Below are 24,229 nucleotides of genomic sequence, written 5' to 3'. Positions count from 1 at the left end.
TGCCGGACAACAGTCAGAGCGAAGCGAGCCATGTTCCCGGAGCCGCGTCCCGTCAGTGGCCCCGCGCCGCGCTGCCCCTGCACTGCGGGCTACCTCCCCCACACCACTTCCGCCAAGCAGCCGGCCGGCTCCGCCGCCATAGGCCGAGGCGGCCTCGCACGTCATCCCCGAAGGCCACTCAGGGCCGGGCGAGGCCGACGGGGCGGGGGAGATGAGGGAGCCACGGAGGCCCCGCCCAGGGCTGCGGCGCTTGCGCCCCCGCGCGCCGGCCTGTGATTGGCGCGCGGCAGGTGCGGGAGGCCCCGCCCGCGGAGTCCGCGGTAGGATTCCTTCCCTCGATAGCCGGCAGCCTGCGTTCGGGGCAGATAAGGAAGCCGGCGCACTGATTTGTGGTTGTTGCGATTGAGGCTGGAATGCAACCGTTCGTCTTATAGCTGGCCACTGTGATGAATCCCTCACGGGTGTACAGCGACCAACAGACTGTGTTCTATGAGGTCTGTTAGTCCCTAACCTTAGGGACGTAGCGTCGGCCAGGTCTGTAGACTTAGACCCACCCACCCCAACTCCGCCGGGACAGACGCCCTCCTTGACCAAACTTTAGTCGGGCTCCTTTGAGGCCTTTTCTATACTAGACGGCATCCTCGGCCTGCTGAGCCCGGTTTTACCAAAGAATCCTGCTAAGCCTGTTTATCAAGAGAGACCTCACTCTTGATGCTCTCTTCTAAGGCCCTTGATATCTAGTAAAGTTCCTCCTCCCCCTCCCCCAGATAGCTTACCACGTTCTGGTAATTTCCCATCTTCTCTTTCATCCCTTCCATCCCGCCCCCTGGCTATAAATCTCCACTGGTCCCGGTTGTATTCTAGAGTCGAATTCAGTCTCTCACCTATTGCAGTAGTCTTGAGTAAAGTCTTGCCGTTTTTAACAAGCCTCAGATGAATAATTTCTCTTTAATAGCCTTCAGAACGTTGAGGGAGTTACTTAATGTTAGATATGAGTTCTAAATTTCTTTTCAAAGAATCAATATGTCAGTATGTTCAATTCTTTGCTTTTTACTTTTAAACTTAACTTCCTCCTAAAGCAACCTTCTCTTTTTTATTTATTTATTTATTTATTTTTTGAGATGGAGTCTGGCTCTGTCACCCAGGCTGGAGTGCAGTGGCGCGATCTCGGCTCACTGCAAGCTCCGCCTCCCGGGTTCACGCCATTCTCCTGCCTCAGCCTCCCGAGTAGCTGGGACTACAGGCGCCAGCCACCACGCCCGGCTAATTTTTTGTATTTTTAGTAGAGACAGGGTTTCACCGTGTTAGCCAGGATGGTCTCGATCTCCTGACCTCGTGATCCGCCCGCCTCGACCTCCCAAAGTGGTGGGATTACAGGCGTGAGCCACCGCGCCCGGCCACAACCTTTTTCGATTACCTGCTGCACTCTGACTCCTTCCCATTACCTACTCCACCCTGACTCCTTCCCATTACCTACGCCACCCTGACTCCTTCCCATTACCTACGCCACCCTGACTCCTTCCCATTACCTACGCCACCCTGACTCAGATTACCTGCTCTGTCATAACTGTTTTTCCCGCCAAACCACTCACCCCCATCACTCTCTTTAAATTAGCCAATCGGAATTAGTTTAGCCTGTGCGGTCGGGCACTACACAGCAGCAGGGGCCACCTGCGTCAGGGATAAGAACCCCTTCCCTTCCCTTGTCCAAGTGTGCGCTCACCATTGCTCCATCTGTAAGGACGCACCCTTCTATAGAAGTACCTTGCCTTGCTGAGAATGAAAAAGAAAATTTTATATTCGAGTGCTGTTTCTTTTGCGGCACTGAAAGTTTATTTATAACATTAACTTCTCTAACCCTCGGTTTTGTGACAGGTAAACTGGGATAGCAGTACCTAGCAATGTGACACAAGTAACAATAATGTTAGCTAGGTGACATTGTCTTCCATGCACTGTTACCTAAATTCTTGTATTTCATAATGCATTTGTTTCCTTGAACCCCCACTTATATATGAAAAGATGTGTTTAGAGAAGAGATGAATGAGATACTTAGATTCATAGGCACACATTTCAAAACAGTCTTACATGTAATATCACATTTGGCCTTCTGAACAATTCTAAGGTAGACAGGAGATGAGAATAGTTGAGGGTCTTGAACCAGTCCTTAGATGCTTCCTTCATTCATTGTCCAGAGCCACTCACGTGGCCCTACCAAATTGCAGAGGTGATGGGAAACGTGAGGTACACATGAATTGTTGGGGGGTAGACAATCCCATAAACCCTGTGCATGTTGGAGTATTGAGGATTCTGCCCTTGGCTCTCTTCGTAATGATCTAATCCAGTGTATAGATCTTAGTTATATCCCCAGCCTGGCCTTTCCCTTGAGCTCCTCATTCATTTATCTGTTATAGTTGCCTACTCAACATCTACGCTTGGGTCTATAGTTGACATCTCAAGCTAACTTTATCCACACAGAACCTTCCATTTTTACCCCTAAAAACAGCTGGTCTTCAAGTCTTTCTCATCTCAGTAAATGGTAACACCCTCCACTTGACTGCTCATGAAACCCTTGATTCTTTACCTATCCTAATATTCCCTGTCAAATTCATCATAGATTTCTGTAGGCTCAATAATGCAGTGAGTGCTGGATTTTACTCGTTTTCTTGCTTTTTTTTTTTTTTTTTTTTTTTTTTAAGACAGAGTCTTGCTCCGTCACCCAGGCTAGAGTGCAGTGGCGTGATCTCAGCTCACTGCAAACTCCACCTCCCAGGTTCAAGCGATTCTTCTGCCCCAGCCTCCTGAGTAGCTGGGATTACAGGTGCACACCACCACGCCCAGCTAGTTTTTCTATATTTTTAGTAGAAATGGGGTTTCACCATGTTGGCCAAGCTGGTCTCAAACGCCTGACCTCAGGTGATCTGCCTGCCTCTGCCTCCCAAATCTTGTTTTCAAATAAAGATTAATTACTGTCTTCACTGAAGATGAGCCAAGTGTAAAATGCCTGATCTATTTGGAATGTAGGGTAGGGGAGGAGATTGTGGGTTGGAGCCAGTTCCCCAGGCATTTAAATATTTTCAGCAATGCATTAAGAATGAAATTAATTACATTGTGACCAAAAGCTGGTTAGCTGGAGTCTGTGAAATTTATATTCTTCTTGTTTATCTTTTTTTTATTGAAAGGTTTTTTTTTTTTTCCTTAGGGGCTATTCTTGGTAGTAAGACTAAGATAGTTGCAGACTTAAATCTCCAGGACTTCAAAGATTTTCAAGGGTATACATTTTTGAAATTTACGGAGACTTGCTTTGTGGACTAGTCCACAGGCATTTCACAGAAATGTTTCGTGTGTCCTTGTGAAGAATGTGGATTCGCTCATTATTGGATACAGAGTTCTATATATACGTCTGAAGCTAGCTTATTTATTGTGTCGTACATATCTTCAATAATAAATAAATGATAAAAGCTATCTATCCAAAACCTTTAAAAAAAGTTTATGGGGTCTATCACCAAATTATGTCCTGAATCCACCACTTCTAGAGTCTCACTGTGTCCCAGGCTGAGCCTTCATCACCTCTTGTCTGGATTACTGTGATAGCCTGTTGGCATAGCTCTGCTGCCTCTACTCTGGTACTCAGCCATTGAAGAGATGTCCCTATTGTGTCACTCCCTTGCTGGAAAATTCTCTATTGAATTCTCATTGCAGTTAGAATGAAGTCCCAACTCCTGCAAGGCGTATGTGGCATGGCCCCTCTTGGCCCTCCAGTTACAATTCTCTCTTCACTGTCCCTCCTCATCCAGCTCCAGCCGTCAGGGCTTCTCTCTGTTCGTAGACCACGTCATGCTCATTCCTACCTCCGGATCTTTGCATTCTCTGTTCCTTCTGCTCACAGAGCTCTTTCCCAAGATATTTGCATGGCTGCCTCCTTCTCAGCCTTCAGGTATCAACTCAGAAGTCCCACTCTCAAGAGGTCTTCCCTCAAGCAAAGTAGGCTGCCCAGTCACTATCCATCATCTGATTTTATTCTGAAATTATATCATTTATGAACATTTTTGTAGGTTCATTGCTTGTCTTTCTTCAGCAGGATATGTATTCCTTGACCGTGGGGACTGGCTTGTTCCCTTCTGTGTCTTCAGCGCCTCAAGTAGTACTAGATATATTGTAGGAGCCCAAACAATTCATTAGAATCTATGGGTTTTTTTTGTTTTTGTTTTTTTTTTTTTGAGACGGAGTCTTGCTCTGTCACCCAGGCTGGGGTGCAGTGGCGCCATCTCAGCTTACTGCAACCTCCGCCTCCAGGGTTCAAGCAATTCTCCTGCCTCAGCTCCCACATAGCTGGGATTACAGGCATGTGCCACCACACCCAGCTGATTTTTGTATTTTTAGTAGAGATCGGGTTTCACCATGTTGCCCAGGCTGGTCTCAAACTCCTGACCTAAGGTGATCCTCCTGCCTGGGCCTCCCAAAATGCTGGGATTACAGATGTGAGCCACCGTGTCCAGCCCTAGAAATCATGTTCTTACAGAATATTTAATGGTATGATAACATTCCCCTGATAGGAGATTAAATGAAAAAAGAGCAGAAACCCATTCATTTATGAGCCTGATTTTTAAGAAAAAATACATACATATTTTTAAAAGACAAGAAAAAACGTGTAATTTATGTCAAGAGTTTCTCTAGTTGGTAGTTATCATGTTAAAAATGCTTGTTCTGCTCTATTACTAAAGAATTTATTTCCTGAGACACACGCATACAAATAAGCAAGGTGTCTTTCACAAAGAAAATTATCCAGAGGGTGGGTGACGGAGAACATATAAACTGTTCTATGTGGCTACTCATACATACTAAAGCAAGGCAACTTACTATTTTTACTATGTAATAGAATACAGCTGAGAATTTTTTTTTTTTAAACCTTAGTTGAGGGGTAGTATGTTCCTGGTATTTGTTCTGTTTATTTTTAATTAGGTCACTTTATGATTCTAAGATAAAGCTCTCTAAGACTTACCAGAATAGAGGCAGGGCGCAGTGGCTCACGCCTGTAATCCCAGCACACTTTGGGAGGCCAAGGCGGGCAGATCACTTGAGGTCAGGAGTTTAAGACCAACCTGGCCAACATGGCGAACCCCTGTCTCTACTAAAAATACAAAATTAGCTGTGCATGATAGTCCCAGCTACTTCGGAGGCCGAGGCAGGAGAATTGTTTGAACCTGGAAGGTGGAGGTTACAGTGAGCCAAGATCGTGCCACTGCACTCCAGACTGGGTGACAGAGCAAGACTCTGTCTAAAAATATATGTATATTATTAAGACTTACTAGAATAGAGACAAGAGGATTTTAAGTTTCAGAATAAAAATGGACAGACAAAACTGACATCAGATAGTACAGACTGAGAGTGTTTGGGACCAACTGAGAACTGTGGTTTTTGTGATTACCCAAGTTATCTATAACACCACTACTTTGCTTTTTTCTTCTATTGCTTTGAAGTTGGAAATTGTAGTGGTTTATGCAGACTTAATAAAAGAGAAAGTCCTGGGCTTTTACTGGCAGGGATTTTCTTGCACCACCCACTGTCATAATTGATTACATGCTGTACCCTGATGGAAGAACAGAATTTCTAGGCCAACAGAAAATCACAAATACATGGTAAACCATCTGCTTTGTCCAGCGACTGAGAAATAATAATGTGACCAATGACCCAAGTGCGAAGGGACTCCCAGTCCCCATCAGCTTGATGTCTGAAGGTGGAGGGAGACTTGTGTTGGCAGCTGCTCTGCCAACATCTGACATCTGTCACCAATAGCTCCCCATTATTGCTGGTTCCAAAAAAATTATATCTGCCAGTCAAACAGCTTTCCTACTGATGGACAGTCGAAAGATGCCTTCTCAGCCTGCCGTGCTTCTGGGGAACTCCCCTTTATTTGAATACATGCATCCTCTAATCCCTTTTCATGCCTTGCCTGTTAGCCTGTTGCTTAGTGGGGAAGAGAACGCTCCCCAAGCCCAAGTTCACTGCTGTTTGGAAGAAGGGCGGCAGCACCAAGGGGATATTATGAGAGTTGTAAATGCCTTTGTTTCACTGCTGTGCTCTTGATAGTAGTCTCATCAGGATCCACAGAAAACCCATATCCACCTCCACCCCTGACTTTTTGGGAAAATAACATTGCATCTACAATGCCTTCAAAAGCAATGAACACAGTCCTTGGTGTGTTTGCATATGTTCAGACTAGCTGATTCTTGTTAAAGCTTTCTATGTATTAGGCACTTTACATAGACTACCTCATTTAATCCTTCTAATAATCCAGAGAGATTTTATAAAAGAATAGCAGAGACTCAGAGCTTGTACAGCTAAGTGGCAGCCCTGGGATTCAAAGTCAGATCATCTTATTACCTAAGCCTTTTTCCACCACAGCATCCTGACTCTGTCACAATGATTGTATGTAATACAGAAATGTATGATACAGTCCGTAATATTCCAGGCAAGTAGCAAGCACTGGGGGGGACATCGGCTAGAAAGGCCAATCCTCTTGTTCTTGCCAGAGCCCTGACAGAATGCTAAGGAAAAGAGAAGACCGCTAGGCCCTAAAATCCTAGGTGTCCTGGCCCTAATACCTAGGCAGTGCCATATGGAAGCAAATCTTCCATAGTCCCTTCATGATGAGTTTACAGTGACATATGAAAAACATAAGTGAGTGACTGCTTTTAAAACCTGTGGTGCTTCAAGATTTTCCGAGAGTATTCACCAAGATGTCCAGAGGCTCACAGAGCTGAGCAATGAATGGAAGCCTGCAGAGGCCAGCAGTTGTCCTTCATTGTTCATCTGTACATTGCTGGGTGACCCTCAGTGTGGCATTCACCCTTGCAGGGCCTCAGGCCATTGCATCCACGGTAAAATAATATTTTTGGAAATATTAATCAGCATTTTTTCCTACGGTATTTTTCCTCTACGTTTTTGGGCCCTTCCTCCAGTGTCCCTTTTTTCGGGGCAAGGAAGGTGGCCACGAAAAACCAAGAAAAAGAATATCTCTTCCTATAGGATAACAAAAGGAATCTTTAAATAGCAAAGGCTTGGGAGGCTGATGATACAAGCAAGGCTTCCCTGCCTCTGGACTGAGATTCTCTGGGCTTGGTGGGGGAAGGAGGGAGCGTTGGGGGAGAAATAATAATAACACAGATATTCGTGGGTCCCTGAAGAATAGGGACAAACTAGATATGTGATTTCGTTTGTTTGTTTGTTTTTGTTTTTGTTTTTTAGATGGAATCTTGCTGTGTCACCCGGGCTGGAGGGCAGTGGCGCAATCTCGGCTCAATGCAACCTCCGCCTCCTGGGTTCGGGTGATTCTCCTGCTTCAGCCTCCCGAGTAGCTGAGACTACAGGCACATGCCACCACGCCCAGCTAATTTTTTGTATTTTTAGTAGACATGGGGTTTCACCATGTTAGCCAGGATGGTCTTGATCTCCTGACCTCATGATCCGCCCACCTCGGCCTCCCAGAGTGCTGGGATTACAGGTATGAGCCACTGCGCCTGGCCGTGATTCTTTTTTTAATTGACATAGGTTTGGGGATTTGGGAGGAAAGCAGAACCCATGGCTCCTTCCCAGGAGTTTATGAGCAACGCATTTATAACCTGAATGGAATGAGCATGAAGAACAGCCAAGGGGCAAGGCAAAGACGCTGGAAAGAAAAGGCTACTTCCTTGGTATACATTCACTGACAAACTCCTCCTTAGATTACAAGGCCCTTTACTTTCTTCATTGACTTTGTCTTCATTAAAAAACTATCCCCTGATGATTTCACTAAGTGATGTCGTCATCCAACCCCCCCTCCCCTGCAACCTTCCAACCCACACTGGGCTAAAAGTCTCACTCTTTCAGCTCAATGCTCAGTAAGCAAAATATGGATCAATAAAGTAGCCCAATGTAGCAGAAGATGCATGATATTTGAATTCAGACACATCTGGGATCCAGTCCTAGCCTAACTCTTTGTGATAAGCCAAGTGAGCCATGTGACCCTCCATTCACTTAGCTACAAAACAAGGTACCAAATTCACCAGAGAGTTATAAAAGGATTATAGGAGAGGCTTGTGGAAAGCTCTTTCAAAACTACAAAACCCCATTTCACAGATGAAAAAACTAAGTCACTGAGTTTACTGTGAGTTACTGGGTGGCTAAGTAATGAGCCCAAGTTTACAAAGCGAGTGGGTGGCCGGGGGGGCATTCCAGAGCAGAGCATAGAGCGGGGGGCATTCCAGAGCAGAGCATAGAGCATTTGTATTCTGGGCCAACCACCAAGTAGCAGTTGTCTTTTTATCTGTCTCTGTCTTTAGCCTTTGAGATCAAGGAGAGGAGAGATCTCATCCCTGGAAAAGCAAGTACTGAGACACATTTGTTGAATGAGGGGTCCCGTACGGAGCACCAGGCACGTACCCAGCCCTCATTTGTTGAATAAACGAGCAGTGCCCAGGAGCCCTGTGTGGGAAGGGGATGATGAAGAGTAGCGATTTTCAGTGAATGGGTTGACCGAAACATAGCCACAGAGATTTGCACTTTTTCAACAAATATAGAAATCTCACAGGTTTGTCTTCTCATGGAATCTGCATGGTGCCAGGAGCACTAAAAATGACTCTCCAGACAAACAAAAGCAGGAAAAGCTGTCTGGACACAGTGGCTCACACCTGTAACCCAGCACTTTGGGAGGCTGAGGTGGGAAGGATCTTTTGAGGCCCAAAGTTTGAGAGCAGCCAGGGCAACATAGTGAGACCCTGTTTCTATAACACATTTTTTAAAACAATCTAGACGTAGTGGTGCATGCCTGTTGTCCCAGCTACTTGGGAGGCTGAGGTGGGAGGCTCACTTGAGCCTGGGAAGTTGAGGCTGCAGTGAGTTGTGATCACGCCACTGCCCTCTAGCCTCAGAGACAAAGGAAGACCCTATCTCCAGAAACAAAAGAAAAGAAAACCAAAAAACAAAAAGCAGATCTTTACCACCCCACCTTATTTGGGCCTACCTGCAGACCTGGGCGTGGGGCTGAATGTTGGGATCTCAAAGGAATTTCAAAAATCTGGCCCAGCCCCGGGGTAATCTGACAACTAAAAACTCATAAAGACATAAAGAGATCTTAATGCTTACTGAGGCAGTACGGTCTTTCTTCATCTGAGAAGGAGAGGTTATGGTCCACAAACTGAAAGAAGTATTCCAGGTCTGTTTGTGGTGGAGAGGGTTGGAGGAGGATGACTCCACTTGGGACTTACTGGGTCCTCCTTCCTGGCCAGGGAGGCAAAACAGACACAGATTGGGCTGCAGAGCTGTAAGCCCTAAGCGGACTGGCAGGCGCTGTAAAAGAGAGCAGCGGGTTCAGTGGGTTGTGGGGTGGGCAGGGGGTAGAGAAAGGGGCCAGTCACACTCAGCTGCAGCCCTCGCGGCCTCGCGGGCCTGTGGTTGCCAGGACTTAAATCTCCCAAGAGTCGTTACAATCCTGACTTTTATGTGAAAGCTCTCATCTTGTATTGGCAAGTAAATCCAAGACAATTTCAATCACTGTGGGAGTCAAGCTAATTACGTCTGCAGGCTGGATTTGGTCTGTAAGCTGCCAGTGTGCCATCTCTGGATTAGTCACTGAAGAGTCAGGAAAGGTGATGAACCAGCACCAGCCACCCCAGATGGAGTCACGATGTGGCGGTAGTGAGAGAACCAGGTGAGGGAACTGCGCCAGGTGCGGACGGGAGAGGCCTGACGTTCCTTCCCCAGGCTGCCCTGGGGAGATGGCGGAGGCGGGGGTGCTGCTCCAGTGCTGTCTGCTGGAGGGAGGTGTTCCCTTCCCTGCAGGGCAGAGGCAACCTACACCTGGCTGGCTCTGGGTTTCCTTGTGAGTGATCCTGTCTGTGGCATGAGTACCACCTAGTGGACTTCGCAGGAAGAACTGTATGTTGAAACCATGCGGACAGTCATTTACCAGAGCGGTGGCGTGAGCGCAGCAGAAGGGCCAGGGTCCTCCGAGCGAATCAGCATGAAAGAAACCGTAATAATGAGTAAACTCAAAGCTTGAAGCATAAACTCAAAGCTTCAGGGGGACAATGAGACAGAGGCAGGGGAGCTGGTCTTGCTTTCTCAGGCCGCCCAGTTCTGTTTGACTGAGCCTGTGGTCCGAGCGGATGGAATCCGCCCCTCCAGCACGGGGAGGCCCCCAGAGCCCAAAGACAAGGAGAGCCACCAGTCATATTGAAGCTTCCAGCCTTCTTTCTTTAAGCCTCATGAGAAATTAGGTGGGTGGTAATCCCAAATCAATGTTTGTGGCTGTGCTTATCCTGTTTCACAAGCCTAACATCTGTGTTTATATTGTTTAAAATCTATTAAATTGTGTGGAGTATTTTCCCTTCACTTAAAAAAAAATTACTTCCCATCCCTTTTATTTTTGGAAAAGGTCACACTCTGTTTCCGTTTCCAAACTATGCTGACCCACATGATCTTCCTAACAAGTGTTTTCCTAAAACTCACTTGCTTGAGGAAACCTGTTCCTCTGCAAGGGCCCCCTCCCACACCTTAGCATCGATTTTCCCCCAGATTCATTTGCATTTGCTGTTGTTTCTCTCTGCTATTTCATAGGCCTGTGTGTCCTGTTTTTTTCTGTGCTTTTCCTTAAAGGCTCAGTACAGGCCCCACATACACATCGGCTGTGAGTACTAGGCTTACCTTGATACTCTGAATCTCCCTACTCTGTCCACAGCATTTTTGCTGTTGCTGTAATTGCCAGAAGAGCAGGGAAGTAATCTGGTGTAATATTCAGCTTGTGAGTACTTGCTTCGTGTCAGTATTTTGACAGTATTACTGCTAAGCCAACTGGGAAGGTGAATTTTGGGGATACCTCTGCATACTAAATAAAAGCTCCAGATCTCAGAAAGTCATTAGAGATACAAAAGCACTCCCTTGAACACGCACAAAAGATCGGGGATTTCCAGGTCTTCATTGCATTTTTAATGGCCACTTTCAGGAAAGGCACTTCCAAGTTTGAGATTTTCCAGTTATAAGATGATCTGGGTCTGAAAGAGCGTAGATGGGACAGTCAGATTTCTCACTGCTCGGCTGTGTGCTTCATCTGCTCTTCCCGCCCTTAAAACATCCATTGTTCAGAATGGGGGAAGCCCAGCAGTGTTGCTGGGTGGCATTTGAGAGAGGGAGTGGAGTTGTCATGCTATAAACAGATATAGCATTGATCCTACAGAGCAAAAAGATAGGGAAAGGGAGGGAGAGGAACCCAGTTGGACATTATGTCATGCCAAAGAGAATTCCAAGGATGGTTAAGAATGGCAACCAGAGGCCCTTGAAACTCCCAGGAGGCCAGCAGACTTCACTAGGCAGAAACCCAAGAAAAAAGTTACCCCCATTTGTCGCTAAGAATGGCGGATGTCAAGGGGAATGGGAACAAAGGGGAATTTCTAGGGTCCTTGTAAGCTTAAAAGTCCTATTAAGTGAAGTTACTTGAGATCAGCCTGGAATATCTTAATCTGGACTTCCCCAACGGCCAGTTTTAAATCTTGTTTACAACTCAGGTCAGAATTAAAATGGAAAACAGCCTTCGATGACTTCCAGACAAGGAACTTTGGAAAAAATTAATTTTACAGTAAGATCAAAATGTCTGTTATAGCTTGTGCAACAAAGCTATACAAAAAATCTGTACAAAAAATAAAAAAATTAACTGGGCGTGGTGGTGGGCGCCTGTAATCCCAGTTACTTGGGAGGCTGAGGCAGGAGGATTGCTTGAGCCCAGGAGTTTGAGGCTGCAGCAAGCTGGGATTGTGCCACTGCACTCCAACCTGGGGGACACAGCAAGACCCTGTTTCTAAACAAAACACACAAAAAAGTGTTCATTAGGCCCTTGTCTTCTGCACACCCATCACTCTTGGGAAAGAAGCTGGTCTGAGCTAAGGTCCAAGAGCAGCTGGGCCTAGGGCCTGGCAATTCATTTCAGCAGTACAGGGACTGTCACATCCCATTCCCAGGCTCTGCTTCTCCAGACTCCAGCAAAGGTAGTTGTGGCCTGTGTCTCAGAAGAGGGGTGCAGGAAGGATCAGAAATCAGGTGGGAGCCACGAAGAACAGCAGGCAGGAGCCAGGAAAGCTGCAGGGGCAGGGTTCCCAGAGACTCCCTAGACTCTGGAGATGGCACCGCAGGCTTCTGGTACCTCTCATGCCAGGAGATGCTTCCTCACAGCCCAGAATGAGTAGCTGGCAACAATCAGGGACGATCCTCTGAGGACCAGTCATAGTGTCTGTCATGTACCCACCTTCTGAAGGTGGACTGAGGCTTCTAGCTTATAAGCTGGCTGCATGGGCACCCCTCGTCCCCTAGCAATGTCAACAATGACTTGTACCGCCATAACACAGAGGCACATGTAGATTCCATTCCAGGTTAGAATGTGTCTTTTATGCGACTGCCAAATGTTGCAGCGGCATGAAACAGTTCTGACGTGAGACAAGTGTATTCCATTCTGAGGACTGCTGGTTTATAAATAAGTCAAAAACGGCCAGATAATTTAGGTCAAGGTGAGTTTATTGTCCAAATAGCATAACCTAATTGCATTCAAAACCATTTTCAAATCCATCTTTAAACTAGTCAGAAAACAGGTTATTGTTTTTTTAAATCACTTAACACTGAACAGATAAGACCTCTTAAAAGGCAGCTGACTATATCATGTCACCATCATAGCCAATACAACATTTTTGCCATACTTCCTAAAAACCTTTCCGCATACACTGATCATGCTACTTATCAGCACTTTCTAACATCCTGACCAAACAGACACCCACACCTCTTATAGAGTACACTGTGAGAGAATAACATGGACTTGATATGGCATCACACTTGTTTTAAAGCAAAAAAAAAAGAAAAAGAAAAGAAAAAAAAAAAAGTCCAAGACAAGAAACTATATAACTGAGAGAGAGGAGAGAGAGAGAGAGAGAGATCTGAGGTACATGATATAAGGGTAATTAACATAATGGAAAAAATCCAATGGCCTGATGATTTGCTGGGGATGTAAGAATTGGCCAGCAGTTAAGAACTAAACCAATTAAAAATCAAAATAGAAACTTTGTTTTTCAAGGACAGGCACCTGTCAAAAGACATTGGATACTGTAATGGCTACAGTCAGTAAGGCACTTTATTTCCCCAAAGTAGGCTGCAGGCGAAGGGATGCAGGCTGCAGCTACAGCATGCACGTACACATTTGCTGATGGCTTCTCAAAACCTGAGCCGAGAATAGGGTCTGATAGCCCAGCCAAGTTTAAAAGCAGACACACACGAATGTAGTATCGTTGTGCCTGAAATGACCATTCTGGGTTGTTTAGAATCCAGAATCATCAAAAGCCATGTGGTATGAGGAAGTAATAAATATCCTCTTGAATCTTCTTACCCTATTTTGCACAAATGGATGGCTGCATGAACAGCTCTTGTAAACTGCTCTGAGTCCACACCAATAGAAACCTGCACTCATTCTATAGCTACAGAGGGTGTGTTGGCTTAAGGGGACTTTATCATCTCAGCATTAATTTCCCTTTTAAAGCTATTCTCAAGGTTGGACTGTCTCAGAGATCAACAAAGAGGAATCCTTTTGGCTTAGAAGCCAACTGGCTTACTCAGACTTCCTCCCCTTCCTACCTCCAATTCCCACACTACCAATATTATCTTCTTGAACTAGAAAATCAATTATTTACATGACATAAGGTGCAAGTCTATTTCTTCTCCCAGCCCTGTCCCCTGTGGCCCATGGAGAGAAAATTGCCCTGCCCTCTTGGAGACAGTCATCTGATCCTGCCTTATGTTCGTAACCTTTCAGTCCCAGAGCAACCAGGGCACAGTCTGGAGAGGCCCTAGAGGTGCTAGACTGCAGGGAAGCGCAGCTCCGTCTGAAGAGTTGCCAATCCTGCTAGCAATGGGATGCAGTGTGATGCTGTCAGGGTTGTCTTCTCCTCTGGCTTTGTCACTTAAGCCATGTGTGCCCCTGACCTGGCTGATAAGAGGCAGAACAGAGCCTCCAGTACAGAGCACATAGACCAAGGATGACCCAGTAGTAAGGCATGCTGTGCTCTCCAGTGGGGTCCTGAGGCAGTTCAAAATAAGGCCTCCTGGAAGAACAGCCCCTTCTTCAAGGAGCTCGCCTGTCAGCACGCATGGGGTGTTCTGCGGAGGGAACTGCCCTTGGCTTTCTCCTGCAGGCTTCTTGGCTGTTATGGACCCGCATGGAGTTTAATCATGCTTAGCATATATTTTTGGCATACTAGGATTTCTTCCCCCTAGGATTTGGCCAAAAGAGGGGAAGGATCAAAATTTGGCAGGCTGGGGGAACAACTCGGCCCCCACTGATGGAGAAAAAAGCAAACAGATGGAAGTAAAGACGAGATAGAAACACAACAAGGTAGAAAAAGACCAGGATAATTTGGAACCCCTTTAGTGGGAGGTAAGAAAAAGAAGAGAAAGAACAACAACAACAACGAAAAGAGCAAGTTCAAATCCAAGGGGGAGAGCTCCTCTGCAACACAACTCCTACCAAAGAGACTAAGAGCTGAGGAGACGGCAAAATCCAGGATTCCTTCTCGTGTCTAAGCAGGAGCAGGCAGAAAAGCCTAACAACCCCCGACCTTCCCATCGGCAGCCCCACACCCATCATCACACAAGGCCCCAAGGATGGGAAAGAGAAAAGCTAGAAGGACCCAGGGGCCTCGGGACCACAGGAAGAGTGGAAAGTTACAGACTGTAAATAGTCGGGTAGGCTTGTGCCCTTCCTGATTTGTCCGGTTCTTTCATTTGCTGCTTCTGTTTAAGCTCAAGGGTCAGTCGCCATGAAATGAATTTGCACCTCGGTTTCTCTTTAGGCTCCAAGATTCCCAAGAACTCCAGGGTTCCCGCTTCCCCCATTCCGTGGGACTCCTTGGGGCCCAGGAGAGTGTGCTGAGCAAAGCTGGCTCTTGAGAAAACTCTGGCTAGCTAACTTGCTGGCTGCTCCACTTTCCTCTCCAAAACTTCAGAATTCACCACCCATTGTCCCACCAGAAATCCCCTAGAATTTTAGGGTCATGCTAACTCACAAAGTCCTGAACCCTTCTAAACACACTTCCCAAGAGACTGACTCATCTGGAATTTCACCTCTGTAGAGAAGCAGCCTCTTCACCTCCCTTCAACTATCATCCCATACTTATCTGACCTATTTTTCTTATCCTGCCAATTCAGTGTGATTGAAAACCCGACCGTTTAGTACCACTTAGCAGAGGGCCTGGGCTTGCATAGTGCTTGCCTGCGCAGTTTGAGACAGAGGAGGGAGAAGGAAGCACCATAAACGCTGCTTGCTGCAGGTTCATCTACTCGCAGATTCAGACCTAGGAAACCTGCAGAGATGATCCTAAACACAAGGTGTCCATGCCAGGGGAGGGGAAAGACGGAGGGGAAAAACTTCAAGATGAAAGGGCCCTTTGCAGATGAAGCCCCGCTTTTGAAAAAGCTCCAAGATGAGGATCTCCAAACAGCCTGGTGGAATTCTTTTTATAGTCTGTTTCCTGATACCTGGTACCTAAGTGCAAATTACGACATCTGAGCCTACTGCATAAATGTTTGTACTGAACGTCTGCCTTGAAGGGGAGGGAGGATCCCTTGGTTCAATGTATTTTTTCCATCATGATGAGGATACCAGGGCCTAACTGGGAGCCCGATGGCCTCCATGACCAACAAGGTCCCTGGGAGTGAGACCACCCTGCCTTCCACCTGAGAGGGAGTCAGCCCTGCTCACACTGCTTCTGTGTTCCTCATGCGAATGGGCTCCCAAGCAGAAACTGTACGGTTGTGAGGTATTATGAAAACAAAAGCGTGAATCATTGCCTTTTGTAGTTATTGATTTTGTCCAGTAAACCTGAGGTAAAGAATACTCCGTCTTTGAAGAATGTGATCAGAGGAAAAAAAAAAAAAACCAAAAAACAAAAAAAGAAAAAAAAAAACAACAACCATGAATATGCTACCAGAAGAAAACAAACTACGGAAGGGCTTTTCCAGTACGAAGAACTCATATCTCAACCATCTACTTCAGGACTTGGAATTTAAGCAGTAAAATAATATATTATAAAAATGTTTATAAAATAGCAGCACACTCTGTGAAACATTACAGCTAGGTACTGTCAATGTGAATAAGGATGGATGACTTTAGCTTCTTAGCAGCGCAAAAAAAAAAAAAAACCAAACTGAACAAAACAAAATGAAAAAAATGAGAGACCCTTAGATTGTTTTCCGTCTTCAACCCTCATACTATGAAACAAGGCAGAATCTGTGTATAAAATAATTCTTCAAATAGCCCTGTTCTGATTTTTCTTTTTTACTTAAAAAGGCAAATATTTTAACAAATAGCTTCATTACCTGTCAATTACAATTGTGCAAAAAAAAAAAAAAAGTTGTTGCTCCAACCTCTTTGCTAACTGAATGCCTCTAAGAAGTGGAGAGGAAGAAAAATTCAAGTACGCTGAATACAACTTTGCAATAAAATTAACAACAACAATTAAAAAAAAAAACGGAAAAGGGAACAAAATGCCACACCCTGATGTTCAGCCATCTATCTTTGCACCAGCAATAACTTTTCTTTCCATGTCCAAAGGAGAAGTATAGAGATGGGAATTAAGATCCTTCTGTGCCATCAGAATGGTAACAGATTTTAGTTTACAGGCTTGTCTGAGGAATGTTGTGATGGGAATGTCAGCAGGAAGGGGTGTCTCTTGAGTCCTGGTAGGAACACCAGAACTGTGTACCAAAGAACGCCAGATACCAGAAGCGAAGAGTAACCCAGACTGGGGGCAGGAAGGGAGGGGGCAAAAGAGAAGAGGGGAGGAGTATTCAGCATGACTTGCATAAACCATCCCATCTATCGCTCGGGAACAATTTTTCAAAGTGCTTTTCGAATGGAATGGTTTATAACAATGCTAAACTGTGAACCAGACATGCCAATCAGCACCAAAAATTAGTTTTTTTCTAAGAAGAAATGCCAAGGCCACATTACCCTTTTAAATACAATAACAGAAAAGATTCCATTCTGGATCCCACCCTTGGTCTCCATCTGCCTCCGTTTCATGTGAGTTTTGGTTACGGCCCGTAGCTACATTTCCCCATTAGATAGCAATATGGTGGTGTCTGCAATGAACTGCATTTGGAAGAAGAAGCAGGATGTCACAGAACATGAAACCCAGGAGCCAATCACCTGTGTCCAACTGGCAAAATAAAACATCTTTTTTTAGGTAGCAGCTACTGTAGACAGCAAGAGGACATTAATGTAGAGATCCAACTACACTCCTGACTTAGTAACAGGTGGCTGAGAGCAAAGGTGCTTCTCCATCCCAAATGGTTCAATCATGTTGAGAGATTGTTTCGTACTCCTTCCCCATCATGTCCCTCCTTATTTCAATTCCTTCTTGAGTTCATTGCTTTGCAATCTAATCATGCCATAAATGGCGTACACAGTTCCTTGAAATTATACTACAAGGGGGTGTATGTGCTAGCTCATAACATGAAAAAAAAAAGTCTCCTCTAATTTGTTCCCATATTGCAGGCATACATATTCTCTAACTACTCTGCAGGTTTTCCTGTAAGCATTTTACTATTACTTTTACATAACCAAACAATAACTTCGCATATACAAGGGATTCCCTTATGCTGTACTTCAAATAGGCACCAAATGCTTTTTATTATTCCGTTTTCGTAGGACCTTTTTCTCTCACTTCTAAAAGATCTTTAAATATGATCTAGGTGGGGGCAGAATTTTTTTTTTAAGTTTCACCCTAAAACACAAAGAACAAAAACAACCAGAAAGAAGAAGAGACCAGATTATGGACGCGTCTCTCTCTTTCGGCCCAACTGGCATCCTCACAGGTCGATATCCCGCACGTCTGTAGGGGTGCTGGCTTGGTCCAGTTCATCCTCCGACTTGGATCCGTCACGTTGGTCCTGACGGTACTGCTGCAGGCTATTGAGGAGCACCGCCTCAATCTGCTCCTGGCAAGCTTTGAGACAATCCTAGAACAATGGTCCAGACCAGAGTTGTTAGTAAGAGGAACAGGACATAGAGCATCCTACGGAGAAAACATGCGTAATTTAGCTTGCATAAGTCTGTGCTAGTTTCCAGTAGAAATAAATGTGAAGTAAAGGAGGGATGTTCTTCAAGTGCCAAGGAACCTCACTACTCCAGGTGGGGTCCATGGGCTGGCAGCACCAGCATCACCTGCGAGCTTGTTGGAACCGCAGAATCTCAGTCAACCCAGGCCGAGCTATTCAGAACCTGCATTTTAGTGGAGCCCAGGTGATTGGCATTCTGAGAAGCACTGGCCTAAATGATGGTCACTTATGGATGCCTGGTCATCAAGGGGCCAACCAGATGCTTTCTGCCTGGGGAAGCTGGGAAGTGGCAGAGAAAAGGGGAAGGCTACTAGAAGTGCTATGACATTAGCAAACTCAGCCCCTGAGAACTAGATAAGAAGGAAGCCAATGAACCAACGTACTGACCCTCACATAAACTGTAAATACTTTTTCTCACTCTGTCCCCCAGGCTGGAGTGCAGTGGCACAATCTCGGCTCACTGCAACCTCCACCTCCCGGGTTCAAGCGATTCTCCTGCCTCAGCCTCCCAAGTAGCTGGGACTAAAGGCACCCGCCACCGCGCCTGGCTAATTTTTGTATTTTTAGTACAGACACGGTTTCACCATATTGGCCAGGCTGGCCTCAAACTCCTGACCTTGTGATCCGCCCGCATCGGCCTCCCAAAGTGCTGGGATTACAGGCATAAGCCACCGCGCCTCACTGTAAATACTTAAAAAAAAAAAAAATCCCCAACTTTTTCTGCTTCTTTACCATTTCCTTAACTCTCATAAAGATATAATGCAGAATGTCTACAACATTCTGGAACCTTGAGCCATCCAATTTGGGAATAAGCAAGAATATGCAGCCTTGCTTTAGTATCAGTCTCTATTGTAGGGGTAATTGACAGTGTGTCTGCCCCAGGCAGGAGCTTCTCTTAGGCACGTGACATGCAATGCAATGACAAGTCATGGGTATCACTAGACAGGGACCGTTGCTGGTGCTAGTAAGAGGGTGCAAACAGTAGACTTGCTTCTAACAGGCATTTTCTAGCCTCTCTCCTCTGCAAAGGTGCCTTTGTGCACTCTCTTAAGAAGCACATACATAAGGCAAATATGTTAAATTGAACCTCCCTGTGTCTTTTCATAGTTTAATATAAACTTCCCTTTTGTTTCTTTTACTGTGCAATTCTCCCCACCCAGAGGTTTCTATTTTGCCAAGCCCAAAAGCATTCTCTTTATTTCCCAAAGATCTAAAACACAGCTGGCCAGGCATATTGGCTCACGCCTGTAATCCCAGCACTCTGGGAGGCTGAGGCGGGAAGTTGAAACCAGGAGTTCGATACCAGCCTGGACAACACAGCAAGCTCCCCATCTTTAAAAACAAACATATAAATAAACAAAATAAAGCTGGAACTAACCACTAAGGAACAAAATTTCCATACCCCTAAATTTTCCTTTCCTATCTCTCGTCTATCCCACATTTCAAACTACAGCTTTCAATGAAAACTAAGATTAGGAACAACCACAGACTAAAGGCCAAAGGCAGAGACGAAATATCAGCTGGAACAATGAAATGAGGAAGGGTGGTATCTGCTGCCCACCCACTATACTTGCAGGTGGCACCTAAGTTATTTAACTTTTCTGATCTCAGTTTCCCCACAAAATAATCAGAGTAAAGGGCAACTGAGATGATACTGATATATGTGCAGTGCTAAGTGGAGCTCAGTAAATGATCGTGATTATGTATAACGATAAACTGATCCTGGAACCTAAAGAATTCAGATTTATTTGAAATGAGGTATAGATTCGCGTTTAGTCAAGACTAATGAAGTGTGTGTCAAGATCCTGACAATCTTTAGTCAAGACTGTGTGTCTGGGAAGAGTGCTGAACATGACAGACGTGACGCAGCGGCAGGAGTCTCCGTGCCACCCTGAAACGAGGCTGAAATGGAGTCAGGCGCTGGCCTCTGGGACTTGGTAACACCTCTCAGACTTTCCTGTGGCATCTCCTGGTTACATCCCTTACTCTGTCCGACCTGTTGAGCTGAATGAATGACAATAAATCGCATGGGGCTCACCCGCCTCATCCCTGTTCAGCTCTTCCCAAGTTCTTCCCTCAAAGACCATGTGGCAGCATTATCCTCATAGGTTACCACTCACTAGGTGGGAAAAGTTAAGGTATAATGTTTCTTTTCTTTTCTGTTTTTTTTTTTTTTTTTTTTTTTTTTTTGAGACAGAGTGTTGCTCTGTCGCCCAGGCTGGAGTGCAATGGCACAATCTTGGCTCACTGCAACCTCCACCTCTCGGGTTCAAGCAATTCTCCTTCCTCAGCCTCCCAAGTAGCTGGGATTATAGGCACGTGCCACCACGCCCAGCTGATTTTTGTATTTTTAGTTGAGATGGGATTTTACCAGATTGGCCAGGCTGGTCTTGAACTCCTGACCTCAGGTATCTGCCCGCCTTGGCCTCCCGAAGTACTGGGATTACAGGCATAAGCCACTGAGCCTGGCCTAAAAGTATAATGTTTCTAGGGGCACTTGCATTTCAGTAGATGTTTGAAAACCTTAAATCCTAATAATCTAAAAAATTTAATACTAAATATAGAATCAAAATGAATGTGGGGGTTAAAGGCAAAAAGTGACAACGGTCAAAACTACTGTGGAATGTCCCTTAGGAAGGTTCTACATCAGAGAGGAATGGCAAGTCTCATCCCATCAGTTTTTCTTCTAAAGCTGGGATAGACATGGACAGCCCTTTCTCCACTTGAGCACCGTGTGAAGGAGTTCACTTAAATGCCAGAATCATCGTGGTGTGAGATGCTCACTCCACGGTACGTGGGCAGGAGCTGAGACCCAGAACAGCAGCTTCAACCCCACATTCCAGCCATCCTCCGTCACCCCCTGTGCTCACTCACTGAGTGAAACGTTGGACCTAACAATCTAAATTGATATTTTCTTCTTTCTCTGTTTTTTTGTTTTGTTTTTTTCTTGCAAAGAAGAATCCATTGAATCCAGGAAGTTCACGTGCAATGTTCCTCCACTGTACAGGGACTTGAGAAGCTGCTGAAGGGGATGTTTACAATTTTTTTTTTCCAAGAGGCAGAGGGACTAAATCGGAGTATCTCCATACCATTGAGGCAGTGACTATATACTTGTTTCCAACTGAATACTTGTCCATGGAAGACAAATCCTACCCAAAGCATAAGGCCTAAGAGCTTTTGTTATCTAAAAGAGATGGCAGGATTCTCGGCTGACTGAGGGAACTTGCGTGTGTGTGCGTGTGCACGCGAGGCGTGGTAGACAATAGCTCTGAACCATTACATTAAAAAAGAAATGCCCGTTAGGCGTAGCGATGTGGTTCCTTTAAAGAGGGTTTCGCATGGCACAGCCCTTGGTGAATACTTTCCAAGTCGCAGTTCCTGTGGAAGACCTTGCTCCTCAACAAAATCCCTCTCGCCTCCCGGCCGATCCTGCCTTGCTCTCCTTCCTCACGGGCTCTATTCTGGCCCCCGGCAAGGTCATCTGGGTTAATGTACCTTCTACCACAATAATATGGCCAACTTAGGACTCCATGGCCATCGGTGAATTAACCATGCCAGCATGACCCTCCACATAGGGAGACCAGGCTCCAGAAAGCGAAAGAACTCGGTTTCAGGCCATGCATGTCTTCCCTTTGGGTTTCCCAGTGTCCCCACTTTCTCTGCTATCAGCCCTCCCTTCCAGCAGCCTGAGATCTTAAAGGAACAGTTCTGAGAAAACCCTACAGGGAGGACTGGGATGTCTGGCTGTCACTTCTACTGGACTTTCAGAGCCACGGGACTTGAGGTGACAGGTGCGTGCACAGTAGCGTTTTATGTAAGTTCCAGCCAAGAGTGGGTGCCCAGGTGTCCCACATAAAACAGAGGAAGGTTTCATAGATAGACAAAACTGCATACGCTCTCTTTTCTTTAGTCACATTTTAATTTCAATCCAAATCATCGCTGACTTGACTACGGCCAGCTTTTGTTTTGTTTTTTGAGACGGAGTCTCACTGTCACTCAGGCTGGAGTGCCATGGTGCGATCTCGGCTCACTGCAACCTCCACCTCCTGGGTTCAAGCAATTCTCCTGTCTCAGCATCCCGAGTAGCTGGGATTACAGGCGCATGCCATCACCCCCAGCTGATTTTTGTATTTTTAATAGAGACAGGGTTTCACCAGATTGGTCAGGCTGGTCTCGAACTCCTGACCTCAGATGATCCACCCGCCTTGGCCTCCCAAAGTGCTAGGATTACAGACATGAGCCACCACACCCAGCCTGGCCAGCTCTTGACTGATGACCCCTCTGACTGGAAGATAAAAGGATGACCAAAGCAGGTACACTCCATGAATGAAGAATTCTGAACTCCCTTCCCCACCCTCTTCTAGACTTACCTTGTGGTAAAGCAGGACGCTAACCCTCTCTGCAGTCTCCACCTAACCTTCCTTCAGGTTCCACTTCCACGAAACTTGACAATGATCAGCTTGACTTTCGACTACACAAATCCCTCATTCTAGCTCAGCAAGACTAAAAGGGCAAAAGCGTGTCTTGTATAAATGATGTTGAACGCTACTCTCTGATGGTGGAAAGAGAACTTGGCCTCTCCCTTCCATGAGACAGAGCTCACGCCTTGCATATGAATACCTTTGTTTAGCATGGCAGGGGCCCTTTTTGGACTTGGGAAGGGCATATAAATTCTGTGTGCTGGTGGGAAGTGAAGGCAGAGGAGATGGTGCAGTGGTGCTGATACCTGCAACTGGACATGCCAACTCCACATCGCCCGGGTCTCGCCCAAAGCAGGAGGGCAGGAGAATGCATGGGATTGGGGTGGGGGTAGGGATGGGGGCAGCCACCTGGAGAGAGGAAGACCTCCACCTTAAATCCAACCAGGTTGCTTCTATTAGAGGGTCACGCTGAGAGAAGAGTGGAGTTAGTGTTTCCAAAGGGGCTGCATTATAAGAAGACATACATAAATAATCACAGACTTGGAGAATTTGGAGGTCCAAAGGGCCTCTGGAAATCAAATAGCCAAATGCCCTCGTTTCCCAGCTAGGGAATGGAGCATGGAGAGTTGACGTGGCTTGCCCCAGTGACATCTGGCTGAAAGCTCAGACTGGCTTTAGAAAGGGCAAGCCTCCAATTTCAGAACTCCTTTTTCCTATATACCTCGACGTCTAAGCTCTAAGTAAAGACATACAGACCAGAGAATCTCCAAGAAAAAGAGACAGAGCCCAAGTGGCTGGAAAAACACGAAAGCGCCTCTAATCAAAAGGTGTTACACGCATGTCAAGTGTGGCGGCTCTAGGACATCAGCTTTCCTGCAGCCTCCAAAGCACCAGCCATTGTGTTAAGATGCCCCAAATTAAGCTGATTAAAAGGGAAGCCATAATGCTCGTCTGTCAGCCGGGACAGGTGGTACCCTACCGCGCTGGAGGTCGGGCAGACCTCCAACTTCTATGATGATAGGCCCCCTCCCGTGCCCCCTTCCCTCCTGGCTGCCCCCGCCCCCAAGCCTGGAGCCCTCACAGCAGTGTTTGTGATCTTCAGCTCGTTACAAGGGCCTCTGACTTCCTCTGCTTGCTGGCTCGAGCTCCGCGCCCTGCACCCTCCTCTGCCTCCATGAATGGGCTGACGGAACTCCTACCATTAGCCCTCAGTGTAACTGCACCACCTCATTGTCACCACACACGCACTGCACTCAACAGGGGGACAAAGGGCTGAATGAGCCCCAGACCCGCGGCCAACTCAGGCAGAGACAACTTAGGAAACTATCTCATTCTTCCTTTCTTCACAGGCTGTTTGGCTTATTTCCTTGCATACCAAATGAGGCCCACAGAAAAATGAGGCAGGAGAGGGAGGCATCAGCCCCCGATTCTATTCCACCTCCCCACCCCCAGCTTCCAGCAACACTTCACAAGGTTCCTGACCACAGGCCCTGAAGAGGCCACAGAAGACAGAATCTGTAACAGTGGAGGCTTGAAAATGACATGTGCGGCAAGGGTGCCGGCACTTCCAGCTACGGAGCAGAAACACACAATGCTAAACCCCATGAATCACACACATGTGGTCGAAACTGAGACTTCTTCCACGGCGCCTCCACCTCCCTGCTTTTTAATAGCTCATTGATAAC

The 24,229-nt window shown here is 46.1% G+C and overlaps 2 protein-coding genes and 1 long non-coding RNA gene across 3 annotated transcripts in view; 1 reads left to right on the top strand and 2 right to left on the bottom strand.

Moving 5' to 3' along the window:
- Nucleotides 1-232, bottom strand: part of TIGAR (TP53 induced glycolysis regulatory phosphatase) — a 32,226-nt gene extending 31,994 nt beyond the window's left edge. The window contains exon 1 of the mRNA XM_003820340.6: nucleotides 1-232. Coding sequence (XP_003820388.1) covers nucleotides 1-32 — 32 coding nt within the window. The 5' untranslated portion in view covers nucleotides 33-232.
- Nucleotides 229-16,539, top strand: LOC129393471 (uncharacterized). The gene is made up of 2 exons (XR_008620338.2): nucleotides 229-534; nucleotides 7,246-16,539. It is a non-coding gene; the product is annotated as an uncharacterized LOC129393471 (long non-coding RNA).
- The window catches only part of CCND2 (cyclin D2), a 31,664-nt gene continuing 19,954 nt past the window's right edge, over nucleotides 12,520-24,229 (bottom strand). The window contains exon 5 of the mRNA XM_003820341.6: nucleotides 12,520-18,024. Coding sequence (XP_003820389.1) covers nucleotides 17,875-18,024 — 150 coding nt within the window. The 3' untranslated portion in view covers nucleotides 12,520-17,874. The remainder of the gene's footprint in view (nucleotides 18,025-24,229) is intronic.

This window comes from Pan paniscus, chromosome 10, assembly GCF_029289425.2.
Source record: "Pan paniscus chromosome 10, NHGRI_mPanPan1-v2.0_pri, whole genome shotgun sequence".
Classification (NCBI taxonomy): domain Eukaryota; kingdom Metazoa; phylum Chordata; class Mammalia; order Primates; family Hominidae; genus Pan; species Pan paniscus.
Note: the sequence above shows the minus strand (reverse complement) of the source record. Positions and strands in the feature narration are given on the sequence as shown.